The sequence below is a fragment of the Thamnophis elegans genome, chromosome 2 (genome assembly GCF_009769535.1).
Source record: "Thamnophis elegans isolate rThaEle1 chromosome 2, rThaEle1.pri, whole genome shotgun sequence".
Lineage (NCBI taxonomy): Eukaryota > Metazoa > Chordata > Lepidosauria > Squamata > Colubridae > Thamnophis > Thamnophis elegans.
The window spans coordinates 35,192,958-35,210,417 of record NC_045542.1 but is presented as its reverse complement, the minus strand read 5'-3'; the positions used below and the strand labels follow the sequence as shown (position 1 = coordinate 35,210,417).

The following is a 17,460-nucleotide window of genomic DNA, read 5'->3' as shown; positions in this document are numbered from 1 at the left end:
AGGCAGCTGTGTTAAAGGTGTGTCTATATTAACCTGATTTTTCAAAAATGCTAGCAAATCTAGCACAAATGTACTCCTACTTAGCAGCAACTGTTAAGAAAGGGCAACCAGGTACACAGAAATACTGATAGCAGATTGCTTCCGATGATTGGAGATAGAGGCAAGAGGAAAAAAGATAGAACTTGCAATTCTCCACAATGGCTATCAGAGGGTGATTTGGGCACCATGGGAAGTTCCTTGTATAACCAGATTAATTTGATAAACATAATCTATTACTTACATTGAAATTTAATATGGCATTAGCATCACTGAGAAAGGATAACTTTTAGAGCCAACTGAGATTGATGAGCCTTCTTTCATGGTGCTAATCTAGAAACATGGCTGTGATTGTCCTAAAAAGCCCAGGCAGGAAGTGGTTTAATAATGACCAAGAACTAAAGTCCTGTTGAAAGCCAAACAGAGGAAGGAGAAGAATAAAAGGAATGCAATTCAGAGTTCTCAATACAGGCAGTCCTCAACTTACAACCACAATTGGGACCAGAGTTTCCATTGCTAAGCAAGGTGGTGGTTAAGTGAATGTATGACCTTTTTTGCCACGGTTGTTAAACAAAACTGACTTCCTCCGTTAACTGCTCCGTTAACTGGCAAATGGCGATCCCATGTGCCTGGGATGCTACAACCACCATTAATACGTGCCAGTTGCCAAGCACCCAAATTTCAACCATGTGACTGTGGGGGTACTGTGATGGTTGCAAAGTGTGAGGACCAATTGTAACTTTTTTCAGTGCCACTGTACTAACAGACACTAAACCAATGGCTGTTAAGTCAAGGACTATGTGTAAAGGGTAAAAATACATACATCCACAACCAGACAACACCCCCCCCCCCCCCCCCGGATCCAAACACATCCCATAATTCAATGTTAAGTAAGATCTCCTACATTTCTGGAGCACTGCAGGAGTTGTTTACAACTGATTATATCCTACGTTATTCCGGTATTATATAAAGAAGCCATGGTCTACCAACCATCAACTCTTTTCTAAGAGAGTCAGAGGATGAAGCAAAGCCAAAAAATGGTCAATGGAGAAAAGGCACCATACCTGTGGTGGGTTTCCATTTTTTTTTACTACTGCTTTGCTTGTGCGTGCACACACAATGCTTCTGTGCATACGCAGAAGCGTCCGGGTGGAGCCTCCCGCTGTCGCCACTACTGCTTCACCCGATCCAGGCCAAACCGGGAACAACCCACCTCTGCACCATACAAATAAGTCACAACATGTGGGTGAAATAATATCTTTTATTTTCCAAATAGTGAATTACTGACTAAAAATATTAGCCCTGACAATTTTCCTTCTCATTATAACCTATATAGAATCAAGAGTTTACCTTTCCAAAGGAAAAGAGAAATATAGCTGAACACATAAGAAAGTCTACTTGAAAGGACTTGTAAGATAGAATAATGTCTTTAAAGATGTTGGCTCACATCTATTAAGGGCACTAGGAACATATCACCAGATGTCCACTAGGTGGCACAAAAGTCTCACCTGAAGGATAATGCAAGGTCTAGGAGTTGCAGTGAGGTGCAAGGAATGGACTTAAAACCTGCCCATTATGGGAGAGGAAAAAAGAGAGAGAGAGAGAGATAAGGCAACATATGAATCCTTTGAGGGCAGCATATATTTTTCCTAACAGGCAACAGAAGAAGAGGCATCCGCCCAACCCTGTCCCATTGGCACATGATGGACAACTGTATCCCCAGAAATGGTGATGAAAGTATTCCAGAGCTTTGTGATTGGGCCTCATAAGAGCCAGATGTACAGGAACAGAAACGGTTACATGACCTCATAGCCACTGCGGATTCCTTTCATGAGGCAACAGGCAAAAATGATGCCCAGGAGCTGGGGGGAAAATGAGAGAAAAGTTATTTAGCCCTGATGTTTTATTTAGAAATATCAAGACTGCTGCACTGTAGGAGCCATGGAAGTGCAGGGGTTAGAATGCAGGATTGTAGGCAAACTCCGTCCACAGCCATATACCTCTATAGTCATGTTTTAACTGTGTTTGTGGAAGTCTGCTTTTTTGTGGTGTGAAATTCACTTTTTCAAGAACACAAACCGGAACATGGCTACTAGCTTCTTCAGCAAAACAAAGATGCAGGTAAACAGGTTCCGAGGAGGACACGTTCCCACAAAACAGCAGCTTTTGTACCTCAAAGAAGGCAATGCCCAACGCAACCGCAGCCACGATCACGATGTGTTTCCGCAGCCAATCTTCTATTTTTTTCACACAACCCTGCAGGGAAAGAAAACAATGTTTGGAACTACACTCTCAAAAAACTAAAGCTGGAGCAGAAAATCAGGGTAGCATGATAGGCAAGGTTTGGAGGTGGGGAAAACTAGGAATAAGCTCCTACATGAGCTAGGCCTCACTGGGCGATTTTGGTTTAGACCAAGGATGTCTAGCCGTGGCCACTTTAAGACTTGTGGACTTCAACTCCCAGAATTCCTCAGTCCACAAGTCCTGAAGTGCCGAGGTTGGACAACCTTGGACTAGGCATATTCTCTAAGCCAGTGATAGCTAACCTTTTTGTCCTCACGTGCCAAAAGCATGTGTGTGCGCAATAGCGTGCACATGCATCACACCCATAATGCAATGTGTGTGACACCTCCTGTGTGCCCCGCCTCCTGCGCATGCGTGCGCCCCCCCATGCGAATGCGCACATGCCCCCCAGTTCCATTTTGGGCCTATCAGGCCACCCTGAAGCCTCCTGGGACCAAAAAAAAAAGGCACAGAGAGCTGCCGCACACACCCCCATGCTCCCCCTGCCCCCCACGCATGCGTGCATAACTCCCCACACATGCATGCGCCTCTCCTGCATGTGCAGCAGAGACCCAAAAATCAGCTGGCCAGTGGGAGGCGTGCACTCATACGCGGTAGAGCTGAGCTAGGTGACAGCTTGTGTGCCCACAGAGTGGGCTCCGTATGCCACCTGTGGCACGCGTGCCATAGGTTCGCCATCATGGCTCTAAGTCTAGCTCACTTCACAGGGTTGCAGCAGGGATATTATTAGGGCAGATTTCCCTATGCTCTGCCTTTTACAAAGAGTTCAAGGCAACATGAATGAATACATATGCCACCCCAATCACTCGTCATACAAACCTCTTCGAAAGTATTCTCAGGCGTTGGATTTTTGGTACAGTCCGTGGCATTCCTGCAGCAGGAAGCAGGTACTTTTCCAGGCTTAATGTCTGTGACATTAAACCAGTCACTATATCTGTTGATTCCACAGCAGGAGAACTATAGTTGGGGATGGGAAAAGATAAGAAGAGAAAAAGAGGTGAACATTTTAATGAAATCGGGGTTTGAGTTTTTTAAGTCTTCAATACGTGACTTGCATCTGATTAAGAGGAAGGTTTTTTTTATTAAAGGCACATTTTGGCCACATCTAAGGCTGGACGGAGCACCAGTATATTTCCACTCATCAGCTTCATTCTCACACCTATAGAACTGTAATGGTTAAGAGCTCAGCCTTTTTCTCTCCCTTTTAACAGGCAATATTTGTGCCTCTATGTTATATCTTCTTTGACGCATATTCCAACTATTCTGCTCCTGAAGCCAACGCTGTCTGTTGACGATTCTATGGTCATGTGGCTGGCATGACTAGACGCCGAAGGCGCACAGAACGCTTTTACTTTCCCACCAAAGGTGGTTCCTATTTTTCTACTTGCATTTTTACATGCTTTCGAACTGCTAGGTTGGCAGAAGCTGGGACAAATAACAGGAGCTCACTCCGTTACGTGGCGCTAGGTATTTGAACTGCTGATCAGGAAGGACCAACAAGCTCAGCGTCTTAGCCACTGAGCAACTGTGTCCCCTTGCAAACAAATTAGGAACCCCCTTTTTTAAAAACAAAAACAAAAAACAATCCATTATTTATACCATCACTTTGCCAACCCTTGAGTTCTAGAAGCAGACTCTTATGGCAAACTCACTTTCTTCTGCAATCCATCCAAAGCTTTTTTCACGTATGTTTGGTTGTAATGATTCATTTCTTGCTCGATTTCGTTTTTAATCACTGTTTGGACCTGGGAAAGAAAACAAAGGAAGAGAGGTGGTAAGATTCAAAAGGTTTCCATAGGATCTCATATGAAGAATGAAACAACTCCATTCAATGTGGATTTTCTAAAGGTGGACATCCTAATTTGAGCCCTAATCTGTACTCCAGCCTTTACCTGTGCTGGCTGGGGAATGCTTGGAATTGTGGTCCAAATCCTTTTTTCCCCTAGGAAGTTTCAATATTTAAGGGTAGAAGGCTACTGTGGCATCATTCCTGAAGGTCTTTCTTACCTTGTCTTTATAGATGTATCCTGTAATGGCAGCTGCAATCTCCACCAGGAAGATTAAAGTCAACAGGACAGCAAACTAAAGCAGGAGGAAAAAATCTGTAAACACTCTGGAGTGGTGGATCCCAATTGTCATGTCTCCCTTCATCTGGGATTTTGTGATTAAGGAGACAAAAATGTGCTGCTAGTTTGGCTGACATAACCCACCTCCAGATTAAGATTGTCTCTATTCAAGAAATAACTGTATCCCCAAACTGGAAAATATTTTGTCAAACAACTCTTCAATTCTAGTTCTCTATCATGGGTTCTCTTACATCAGAATGTTTGGTTGGGAGTTTATAAGTTTATAAATATATGTGTGTGTGTGTCTTTGGTTATTCGGGTTTTCTCCTGTGTAAAATTGGAGGTATCTTGGCGACGTTTCGACGAAGTCTCATTCGTCATCTTCAGGCTTGTTTGCTTGGCTTCGTGCTTCCAGGAGCAATGTGAGATCTCGGCTGTTTCTTCCTTTTAACTGCCAGTGGGGGGGTTGAGCTGATTGGGTGGGAGCTTGGCTGTGTTCTGATTGGATGGAGGTGTGTTCTGATTGGTTGGGGGTTTGTGTTTCATGTAAGGATTGGAGGGGTTTAAAGTGGCTAATGGTGCAGTTGCGGTCTGGCTTCTGGTCCTTGGTCGTGCCTCATCATCAGTGTGGGTTTTAGTCTGCTTTCTGCGTGGATGTTTGGTGGTGACATCCTGTGTGGCTCTTGTGTGTGTGGGTCTGGTGCCTGTATGGGTCTGGTGAGTGTGGGTCTGGTGTCATTCCAGAGCACAGGTTCGATTCCCAGCAAGGGTATGGCTAGCTGATGAGAGCTAAATAGCTTGAAATAGATCTATACTAGTCTCCCTTTATTTATTTATCAGCACAAATATTATATATATATATATATATATATATATATATATATATATATATATATATATATATATATATATAATATATATATACATACATACACACACACACACACACACACACATATTTATTTATATGTATGACCACCCATTCACATCACACCATTCCTTTTTGAATTATTTTCTCAACTGCAAAGTATTTTTACAATACCGCGGTGTGCAGCCATAATGCTATAATCTCCCAATATGCTACTGATGGAGGTTACCCTTGTTGCCCACCATGCTACCTGATTCACCTCATTCGAACCTGCTTTTAAAATGAAATGGGAAGCTGGCAGGCTAAAAAGTAAAATGCTAACTTCCAACAACTTTTATTTTTAAATTCCAATTAAAGCTTCCAAACCCCACAACCATCCTTAGAAAATAAGCAGCTCTTAATACCGCAGGTATGCCCACCAATTCAAACAACTGGGAATAGCAGTTGCCAGATTACATATGTTTGAGCCCCAAGGGCCTGTGACTAAGAATTGTTCATGTGGCACATTCCTAGGAAACATTTCTGCAATGGGAGATAGGATAAATCTGCACAGCGGCTGCATAACAGCCTGCTTGATTTCTCATGGTTCCCATTTCCAAAACTCCAAAAAATAACGCTATAGGTCCGATCATTTGTCTGAATGCAGCATAAGAAGCGGGAACAAGGTCATCAGCTATTCCATAGCCCCCCCCCCCCGGTTTCTTCTTCTTCATCATCCCCCCCCCCTCACCGTGGTGACCATGCAGTAGTTCTCTTTCGCTGCCCCGCAGCAACCAAGGAAGGAGATGAAGAACACTATGACGCCCACGGACAAAATGACAATAGGAACAGCAGTAGTGGATGTTGAGCTGGTCATTGTCAGCGTGTTTTTGAGCTCGATTTGTACCCAAATCCCCAGGGCAATCAGAGCAATTCCGCAGAGCTGTGGAGAAGGAAAACAAAGCATCAGCACAGTGATGATGAGAAGCAGGGAAACAGCGATGTAGGAGAAGTGGTGCCTCCTCTTCTCTGGATGTGGTCCAGATCAGACTAGTTAGGTATCTGTTGATGCTTTAATTACATTATCACACTGAGCAGGAGGCTGAACTTAAATAGAGCTTTTCCAACTCTGAAATTCTGTCATAATCTTAGAAGGGCTGCATCTATGAAGGAAAATAGGCTACAGGTGTTTAAGACCTTTAACCCACCAGTTTGTCTCCTCCTAAAACCCTCATGCTGCTGAATTTTAATGGTCAGAAATTGGTGGCAATGCTTTCCTATTTCTGAATCGTGAAATAAGAAAACTGAAATAATAATTATTTTACCTGCAATCAATCTCTTTGGTATCCCATAATTCACTATGCCCTACCTGTTAGTCTGTTATTTCTAGATGTTTAAAATTTAAGCAAAACAATTGAATGGGAAGCTATGGTGCCACAAACCTTTAATTTCAAGAAAGCTTCAGATATCTATCCATCTATCCATCCATCCATCCATCCATCCATCCATCCGGGACATTGTTAAAAAATAAAAACAGATAACTAAAGCTAAGTATTTCATTTGAATGTTGAATTTCAAATGTGCTCACAACAAGCTAGGAGACCTGGTTGTAATGCTGGCCTTACAATAAGTTTATCACAGTCTTCAAGAAAGGGAAAAAAAATAATAGCTAAATTCAGGAAAACAGAAAACCACATCTCAATGTGTGTGGGTGATGCTGTTCTATGCATTATCACCACATCCTCCAGGGCCTTGTTTACGTGTTAATTTAGATCCCCCATTTCTTTCCGGAGTCCAAGGTTCAATAAAATATGCACATTTCTCTGTTTTTCTTATTAAAAAACAATCTGATAAGTTGGCTTGAGGGATAGCAATTACCCCAAAGTTACTCAATGAGCTTTCAGGGCTGATGGTGGTTGAACCTGAACCATCCCTGCCCAACAACTCAACCATCACACCAACTAGCTGTTATTCAATGCAGCTCCACAATCATTTTCCTCTCTTCTGATGTAAAAGAATCTGTATCAATTTCTGTATTAACGTCGGTCCAAATGTTATTCTCCTTTCAAGCAAGAGTTAATTTAATCCCCTATTGCTGTGATGGCAAACCTATAGCACACATGCAGAGATGTCACGCAGCACCCTCTGTGGGCATGCCAGCCATCACCTCAGTTCAGCTCTGCTGCGCATGTACGCATGCCTCCCACCAGCTGGTTGGTCATTGGGTCTCTGCTGCGCATGTGTGGGGCGCATGTGCACATGTACAGGGTGCATGCCTGGGGGCCGTGCCCACATTGAATTTTGAGGTTCGGGTACGTACACTCAGTCCGGAAAAGGTTAGCCATCACTGCCCTATTGTATATATTCCAGTGCTAACTCCAATTAACCCAGCTTCAACCCCAAAATGGTGGCATAGGCAAATGGATACATTTGAAATGCTTCATGTTTCGTCCTCCTCTCCGCATGGAAGCATTCCCTCTCTTATATATTGTACAGGGCCAACTTTGGAGAAAAGCCTGCTAAATTAGTCTCTACCTGTTGCCTTCAGGTAAGCTGAGTGAAACTCCCATCAGATCATGCATAGAATGAGTGGGACTTGAAGTCCAATCCCTAAGCAGTGTAGCAATCTAGAAAGAGGACATTAGCTATTTTTGCAATATATTGTCTGTGTCAGTAATCTGATATCCTCTAGATTTGTTTGCTTACAATATTAACCAGTTAGGAATTGTGTGTATTGCCGTCCAGAACAACAAAAACCTGGGCATCAGGTTATTTATTCTGAACAGCATCACAAAAGGAAATTGATTGATTCATTCATTTAATTTCAGCACCATCCAACTCCGGAGTGACTCTTAAGAGATTTTAAGTGACAGTAAGGAAATAATTTCATGAATTCTATGGACCACATAAAAACAAGCTTCTTAAAAATGAAATGGGGACAGTAGATAAAAATAATAGGTTAGTATCCAGCTAAACTGGGAAAAAATAAAGAAAGCAAGACCTGTGTATTATTTGCTATCAAATCATCCATACAATTATTAAAAATTGCTTGCTTAATACCTACTCATTAATCTAGTAATAGCTTCCATTTTTAGAACACACATACCATGCAACACAACTGAACTTCTTATAACTTTATAAAGCTCATCTTGTTATATGCTACTGTAAAGGTGTCCTATCCTCTTACATTATCTCTCCTTCCAAGATTAGCAGGTCTGATCAAAAAGCTCGGTCTTAATTCTGCAAGAAAACAACCAAGCTCAGAGAACACCAAGGCCCTCTCATGCATGAAATCATGAGAGTTTACATTAATCCCCAGGTCTTTTTTAGTATTCTACATTTCATAAACCAACCAAATTTGGTAAAACTACCACACCCCAATGATATTAATCAACTAATACTAATTGATCTACTCAATACAATCCAAGCGAACAATTCACTGCAGATTCAGCCTTAATTCATGATGGGCAAATTGGGTGCTCATGAATTCCTGCCTAAATTAGTATTAACTGTGTTTCCAAAACCTTATGCACTTTCATTCAAATATTAACAGAGTCCAACTTCTTTCAGATCAGCCACTGCCAATGAGGTGAGATCACTTCCTGCACTTATAATGATGAACCACGTCAGTGAAAGAAGAATCAAATGTGGCAATACCACAAACTTATTTTAGCCAGTTTAATGTTTTGTATGGCTCTCGGGGAAATACTTTCAAATCCATGCCCTCTTTTCACCTTTCAGGTGAAAACCAAACCCATTTATATACATAACATTTAATTTTCAAAGCAATAATTATTGCTTTCCTCATTTAAATGGAAGGTCTTTCAATTTCCCCTCCCTGACAAATCTATTCATTTTGCAATAGCCTGTTTTTAAATGGCTCATGAAATCAGATATGTAAATACACCGCCTCTTGGTTTCCTTTTCCTTTAAAAAATGCATATTTAATCTCACCAAGAATCTGGCTGCACACACCACAAATTTGGAACTCAAAGGTATATGGAAACTTTCTCTAGGAAGATGACTAAGATGGGGGAAAATTTACATTTTATACTTGAGACTCTGCTGGGGTTGGATTATATCATGTTATATATCAGATATATCAAGTCTGCTTGGTTTTTTAAAAAAAATATACGTGCAGAAAATAATTGTGTTCAAAACAAACCATGGCCTCAAACTATAAAACAGCAGACTGTATATTAGAAAACACTTTGGCACATGTGCTTAATAGAATCAAATTACTAACTGGCCTCTCAAGGAAGGCTAGCAAGGACAAAGAGACTAAAAGCTTCAGAACAGGAACTGCAGTATTTTTAAAAACAAACAAAAGATTATTATTATGTTTTTAAAAGAGTGAGAGCAAGAGAGAGCACTTCTAATAGCATTAAGGCTAATCCTAATAAAAAGTTCTGGATCTCCAAAACACAGAGTCTTCTCTCCAACCTTTGCCACACAGTTCCCAAATAATTAGAACTTCCTGGATTTAGTGTTTATCTTTTACCCTATCACAGCAGGATGGACCCACCCAAAAGCAAAGAGCCTGTATCCTGAAAGCACACACAGCTTTTTTCCACAATAGGTCAACCGTGAAAGGCAAATCCACAGAGAATTATTTCTACTATACAATAATATTTTATTTGTATCCTGCCTTTTAATTTTTTTTTAACAATAACTCATGGAGGCAAATATCCAGCACACTGTCTTCCTATTTTCTTCACAAACATTATGCGAGATGAGTTGGGCTGCAAAAGACTGACCCAAAATCACCCAGTTGGCTTTTGTGGCTAAGGCAGGACTGGAACTCACCAGTTCCTGGTTTCTAGCCTGATGCCTTCACTATAAAACGTAGTCAGCCAGCAGCAGAAATTATTTTTGGCCCAAATCAAGAGAACATGGAACTCCCCAGGTCTGATGTGGATAGGACACAAAAAGAATGCTCACGGAGTGCATATTATACTTTTGATTTACGGCTGTCATTTACAGTAGATTGACCCACACTTTTTATGATTCACCAGTCTCAACATATTGAGGATGCATGCTTTACACGTACACACATGTATAGAGGACTCCTCCAAAGAACAAGCAGAGACCCAGTATTGGAACACAATGAAACGGAGCCATAATTAATTTGCTTCGCAGAAGTGCTTTCAATACTTGAGATTATAAAGCAATCCCTTAAGGGTCAGGTGCAAAATTATGTTTGCTTTCCAGCATCAGGAATAAGGATACGTTGATTTCCTTATATTTTTGAAGTATTGATGGAATGGGTGGGAGAACAAAGGAGGGAATGGATTTATACTACAAACTGTGGATGCAAAATAACTATTTTAGATGGAAATATAAATCCTAAATAGAAAAGAACATCTCTACTGCTCCTTGTCACTGAATAAATAGAACAGTATTAACTTCTCTGTTAAGGATACTGCTTTGATCAACAGGATATTTCAGCATTAATATTTCCATAATAAGAGTTAAGAAAAGGTTTTAAACCTTTTTTTGTCCCCCCTCACAGAATCTTCAATTTTTTTCTAAAATAAAATGAGACTCCTCATGACAATGATATGGATTTCCTGATTAAACTAGCACATCCACATGGTAGCCCTCTTCCCTATCAATTTTCTCATGAATTTTTCATTCAGAATATACCTAGGAACATTCTTACGAATATTTGTCTAAACTGACTTTATACACCTCTTAGGTTTTCCTTTATACTAGGGGTCTTCAAACGTGGCAACTTTAAGACGTGTGGATTGGCTGGTGGGGAAATTCTGGAACTTGAATTTCCAGAATTAACTTGCCAGGTATGGAGACCCCTGCCTTATACTACCAGGCTTCTTTCAGATAGCCATCAATCCTATTCTTTTACTACCTGCTAGTAATTGTTTTTCATAGTCCTATGAAGAATACACTGATAGCCAGTTCAAATAGTTCAACACAAGTGGCACAGCAGTTACTGTTTCTACCTTTGCTTTTCCCTTTATATTCAGATTATTCAATTATGAAAGGACGATACTGTCTGGACAGTCATAAACAGACTATCTTTAAACAGACTAAACAGAAATCATTTCCCAAATAACAGTCCCTACTAACTGCTATCTTTGTTTTTGCATTATAGCCAGGCAACATCTGGCTATTGTGTACATTAGGACAAATAATCCCACCAATTCCACTGTTCTGCCAAATAAAAGTTGGCTTACTATTCTAGAGAAAAAAAACCAATTATGATGCTTTGCCAAAATAGAAAAAGGACAGCTTAACACTTCCATGATTTGATTACTAAACCACCCCAGATAATTGTTATATACAGCTAAATCTGTTCTGAGATAGATGCCAATTCTCGTCACTTTGGTCCAAACAGAACCAGAGAGAGGCATAGTCATAATTTATTTTTTCCTTAAATGCGAAACCAGCAAATGTTATGCTCGCAAATGAATTTCCAGTTCATACAGTTTCCTTTATGTAAATGGGGCCTAACAGGAAATAAACTAGTATCTAAATTTCAAAGCCTACACAAAGGTTCCTACACAAAACAGTTTTTTTAAATCCCTGGAAAGTAAAATCCCAACAACTATCAACTCCTCCTCCAAACAAATTTAAACAGCGGAAACACTATTTGGGCAGGAGTGTGCAAAAAGGGTTCTCCCACATTATTTAGTATCTTGATAATTTTCCAAGATAAAAAATGTGTTAATACAATTCTTCAAAAGCAGGCAAATAGGTATTTGAATCCAAGAACGAATGCCATTTTGCCACCAAAATATACGTGCACATCACTGTTCAGGTAGAATTAAAAACATGTACACAAAATCAATTATCAAGACACTTCTCATTATTGAAATGTAGATGCTGATATACATGGGACATAATAATACCACAAATTATTTCAGAGTGCAGAATTAGGGATAGGCTTTTTTAAAAGCAAGATTTCACATTTAACTCCCTGTTCTGTTCCATTCCACAAGAGTGCTCTTCACGCAGTTATATTTATCATATTGATTGCATTAAGAGAGAGAAAGAGAACAAACATATGGCTAATTCACCCTTCTTGCGGTTGGCAAAACAAACATTATACAGTACTAAGAAAGGTCAATAGTTCCTATCAAGTTCCTATCATTTATTTGGTCCAATAAAAAACTCCTGTTTCTCCAAAAGGAAATACCAAGTTCTACAAGGATATTGGGCAGCTGGAAAAAACATTGAATACCTTTCTTATATATTATATATTCTTGCAATTGAACAAATTTAATCCAATTGTATCGACATAAAACACTACCAAGTGCTGCTGGGAAAAACCAATATCCTTTTCTAATTACAAAACATCAACTGATCCCAGGTTTCCAGTTAAATAAAATCCTTTGTTATCACCTGCCCCTCATAAACAAAACCCACACCAAACTTTATCTTTGTACATGCTTTTTTTTGTACTACTGTGACAGTTCACCAACAATTTGTTATTACTCCATCAACTCTAGCTATAGCTAGGTATTAAAGGGTACTGAATTTTTTTTAAAAAAACTGTATTTTTTGCAGAATTTTCTTCATATAAAGAAAAAGTACATATATAAAATATTTAAAAAAATTAAAAACATAACAACAAACAAATGGGAACTGGGGTATTTAGATCCAAATAGAAAAGCTACTTCAGATCTTGTTCGGGCACACTCATGTACCTGTCAGCAGTTCCTTTAAAAATATTGGTCCTTTTTGAGGGACTCGCATGATAGTCACCGGGACCCTCAGAAAATCCTGGATATGTTTGAATTAAGGAGACAATAAAGACACAACCACAGGGGAGTAATAGGGCATGTCCATTTCATGTGAACCAATGTCCCATTTTACACTTGCAACAAAATGAATAGTCAGCTTTTAAAACTGTCTGGTTTGTACCACCCAGAATTTGTCACATTAGGCGTTGAAAAGGGATGTAGAAAGTGAAGTTTATTTCCGTGGTTGGGCAATGTAGCAAGTCATGCTATTTCTACAGAATTAGGATATGTAATCCAGATCAATAAAAGGGCTTTGAAAGTCTCACTAACATTCCACAGAACCTTGTTTGCCAACACCAGGAACTGGGCCTGCGCTGCAAACAGATCGGCAGCAACCACTGGCTTTGTTACCATACTGAGAATACCACAATGGCTGCTATGGTAAAAGCAACAATTTCTGCCACATCAGTCATCGAAGGGATAATATGCAGCTTCTAGTCTAACAGGAAACCACCAGGTTCTGGAACTTGGTGTCTAGCAATTTCATTGGCCAAACTGATACTGAAGTCTCAAACCGTTCAGCTATTTGTGGGCTGAACTTTCTACTTCAGCAGTTCTTCATGTTTTTTATGGAGAGCTATTTGTGCATTGGCCAGTTTTATACCAAGTCAGTAGTTTAGCATCTGAAACCACTCCTATATGGCGAGGCAGAGAAGCACATCTTCCTTCTAGCATATTAATTATATTTTCCCATTGTAATAATAGCAATAATGTGGTTTGTTTGGTTTGGCTTAGCAGGCCATGTAAACCCAATTGTTTGTTAAGACCGTTTTACAGAGGTTGAGTGAACTGTGGCTTACTCAATGTGATGATTGAACAAGCCATGACATAGTAATACTGTACGAAGCCAACCATTTTCTTACAACAGTGGTTTCCAACCTTTTCACTGAGATCTTTGTAGGATTACCGCAGAAGTCTAGGTGAGCAATGCAAAATCCTATGGGCACCAAGGCACAGCCAACCCTTTTTCAGGTATTATCCCAGTGACTTCAAAATTAATTTATAGAAATACAGTTGAAATCTCATGAGATTTTGATGCTCTTCTCCAAAATCTCACAACAATTCAATCAGGAACAGCAATATCTGGTGGGATTTGGTGATCTTACAAGATTTCAACTATTTAAGAAGTACCTTTAAAGTGAAGTTTAAATGTGTACTGGTAAATTAATGTGTTTTGCTATTTGCAAATTGTTTGGTGTCATGGAATTATACTCTAATTCACTTATATTTTTGTTTTCAATCCAGGATTTTACATATGGCGCTTTTGTATTGAAAATGATACTATTCTTGGAAAGGCATTGCTAATTAGTATTAGGATTTCTTCCAAACCTAGCTGTCTGAGTTACCAGGAAAATTACTGATTTAATAGCTTTCAGATATACAAGGAGAAATACCTCAAATGTTGACTACTGTAGAAATATAGTACAAACCCAAACACTGACCCGGTCAGCAGGTTGAAACTATAAATCTGGAGTTCTTCTACTAATGTTTTTAAAACCTGTTAAAAGACAAATGTCTGGCCAGGCCTTCAGGAACATGTAGTAGCAGATGGAAGCTTAAACTACCACCACATGGCTATATATAAAGCTTCTCCAGGCATAATAGTACTAACAGAAACCAAACATATTCCAACTAAACATACCCCAGAAAGCTTGGCTGGGGAAGGGGCCAAATAAGTAATCCATAATAAGTAATCTTTACCTTTAAGAATCACCCCCACTTAACTTACCCAGAATATAAAGTTGAAGAAAAACATCAGGTATTTAACACATTTCATCCCACCTTCCACGCCCATCTTGCTTTTTTTTGTTTCTGTAGGGAAAAGAACGAGGGGAAGGAGAAAAAAATCACTACAGGAACAAGGAGAAGAAAAGAGTGTTTATTAATAAAATGGACGTTGTTTAGGCAAAAAAAAAAAAAAAAGGAAACGAGAAACTTTCCCGAGGAGGTAGAAATAAGAGACCTGCAATTCCAGGAATCGTGGTCAGTTCTGTTGAAGGAAGAGGGGGGGAGGAAACCCTGGCCAAAATCCTTCTCTTATTACTACTGTAGTAACTCGAAAGTACCGAAGGGAAAGAGTGAGCGGGCTAAAAACAGGACGCGCGCTCACGGCCAAGAAGTTCCCAATCCGGGACAACACCCAAACTTCCCGTCTCTCCCGCCCCACCTTGCTCCCTTGACGTAAGGCCCTGCGCTAAACCCCGCGATCGCCCACTCCCTGCCCAAAGGCCGGTCCTTCCCCCCCTCCCACACACAGAAACCCACCGCCCCCTGGAAATGTTTGCGTGTATATTGCTTGTGTGTATTGGGGGTCAGGGGGCGAGACGGGGAGGAAAGGGAAAGAGGAAGGGAAAAGAGGCTCCTGGAGCAGCGTGGCAGCGCGCGCTGCCGCCTCCCCGACCTGAAACTACGTCCGCTCCTAAAGGCGTCGGGTCCCCACCCGCTCCGCCCTGCCGTCTCTTGCTAAGCAGCACCAGATTTCACAACCCGGAGCCTCGTGACGGGGGGGAGGGAGGGTGGCCGGAGAAAGGAGGGGGAGGACTGGGGCAGAATGGAGGGGAAAAGCCCCACCAAAAGTTGTCCAAGGCAACTAGCGACCCCCTCACTGCATTTCCCCCCACTCTCTCCTTTCTCGCCCGCTTTTTCTTTTCTAAGACTGCCACTCAACCCCCCCCCCCTTCTTGTCCTTTGGCTTACCTTCCTCTTCAGTCAAGGGAAAAAAATTAAGGAAGAAGCCCGCACCGAGAGGCTAAGGAGAACGGAGTAGTAAAAAAACCAACGCACCGCTTCCCAGCGTCTTATACGGTCCCTCTGCCCTGCCTGCGTGCGCCTTCTGCTCCGCCGGCGTCACTTATTCCTCGGCTCCGTCCGTCCCACCCGGCTCCTCCTCTTATCCTCCCCTCCTCCGCGGCCCTCTTAGCGAGGGAGCCCAGCTGCCGGTCATGTGAAGGGAGGGGGAAGAAAGGGAAGAAAAGAAGGGGCGGCCAGGGAAGCGAAACCTCAGCTGAGGCTCCGCCAACTAAGTCAACAGGACGCGTGGAAGGGGAAGATAGCGGGAGCAGCTCACTCCCTCGGGCGTCCGAAGAGCGCCGACTTTCTCCGGCCTCTCCACACACATGCACACAAAGTCACATACACACCTTCCCTCCCTCCCTCAACACACACAAACTCCCCTCGCCCGTCAGCCAGGAGGACCCGCCTTGGGTCTGGCGTGGAAGGCGGTGTGACTCAGTGCGCTCCGTCGGATCCGAATGAGAGGGCTTGTAAACTCGCAGATGGAAAGGCGGCGAAGGGGGAAAGGAAAAAAGCAAACGCGGCCAAGCAATTCATAGGAAAAACTTTCCCCGCGCGCCTGAGGGACTCCTGCATCCTCCCCGGAACGAGTGTGCATAGATGGTCCTCGACTTACAGCGGTTCCTTTAGTGACTGTTCAAAGTCACAACGGAACTGGGAAAAAAGGGACTTGTGGCCGGGTTTTCACAGTTACCGTCTTTCCAGCATCCCGCGAGCACTCAATCAAAATTCAGGTGCTTCGCAGCTGTTTCATATTTATGACGGTTGCATCATCCTGGAGTTATGTGATCCCCATTTGTAACCTTCTGATCAGCAAAGTCAATGGAGAAGTTGGATTCACTTAACAACTGGATTACTAACTTATCAACTGCAATGATTCACTTAACAACTGAGGTACGAAAGGTCATAAAATGACGGAAAATTCACTTAACCAATGTCACACTTCACAGAAATTTTGGGCTCAATTGTGTAAGTTGAGGACTACTTGTATTAATTGCTTCAGGAGTGGGACATCATATAATACAAGTAGTCCTTGAATTACAACAGTTTGTTTTGTGAGTGTTTGAAGTTATAACCCCAATGAAAAAAGTGACTTGACTGTTTTTTCACACTTAATGACCATTGCAGCATTCCCATGGTCATGCCATCAAAATTCAGATGCTTGGCAATTGACTCATATTTATGATGGCTGCAGTGTCCTGGAGTCACCTTTTGCGACCTTTTGACAAGCAAAGTCAATGAGGAAGCCAGAATCATTTAACAACCGTATTTCTAATTTAACAACTGCGGTGATTCACTTGCCAACTATGGCAAGAAAAGTTGTAAAGTGGGGCAAAACTCACTTAACAAATGTTTCTCTTAGCAACAGAAATTTTGGGCTCAATTGTGATTGTAAATCGGGGACTAGCTGTACCCAGTTTTGTCCCCATGAAAACAACCCTGCAAGGGAGATTGGCCTGAGGGATATTGATTGGCCCCCAAATCATCCAGTGAGCTGAGGGTAAACTTACATGGGAGTCTCCCAACCCAAATTCAGCATCCTAACCACACCACTACATAACATTGATTTCCAGCCTCCTCCTTCCCTAGCTGGGTTAGGAATTGTAGTTCAAAAAAAAATATTATGTAAATCTACAGTACGCCTCAC

At 41.4% G+C, this 17,460-nt stretch overlaps 1 protein-coding gene across 2 annotated transcripts; it reads right to left on the bottom strand.

The window, feature by feature from the left end:
• Positions 1 to 1,279: 1,279 nt before the first annotated feature.
• Positions 1,280 to 16,047, bottom strand: CD63 (CD63 molecule). Of its 2 annotated transcripts, none has more exons than XM_032209944.1 (8): positions 15,717 to 16,047; positions 14,749 to 14,831; positions 6,005 to 6,196; positions 4,348 to 4,422; positions 3,993 to 4,085; positions 3,160 to 3,297; positions 2,209 to 2,292; positions 1,280 to 1,898 (listed from the first exon to the last, which is right to left on the bottom strand). In XM_032209944.1, exons 2-8 carry the CDS (start codon positions 14,812 to 14,814, stop codon positions 1,833 to 1,835), a joined length of 714 nt encoding a protein of 237 aa, XP_032065835.1. In that variant the 5' UTR covers positions 14,815 to 14,831; positions 15,717 to 16,047; the 3' UTR covers positions 1,280 to 1,832. The 2 variants fall into 2 exon arrangements, with proteins under 2 accessions (XP_032065835.1, XP_032065836.1); XM_032209945.1 differs by having other exon boundaries at positions 15,804 to 16,047.
• Positions 16,048 to 17,460: the final 1,413 nt, after the last annotated feature.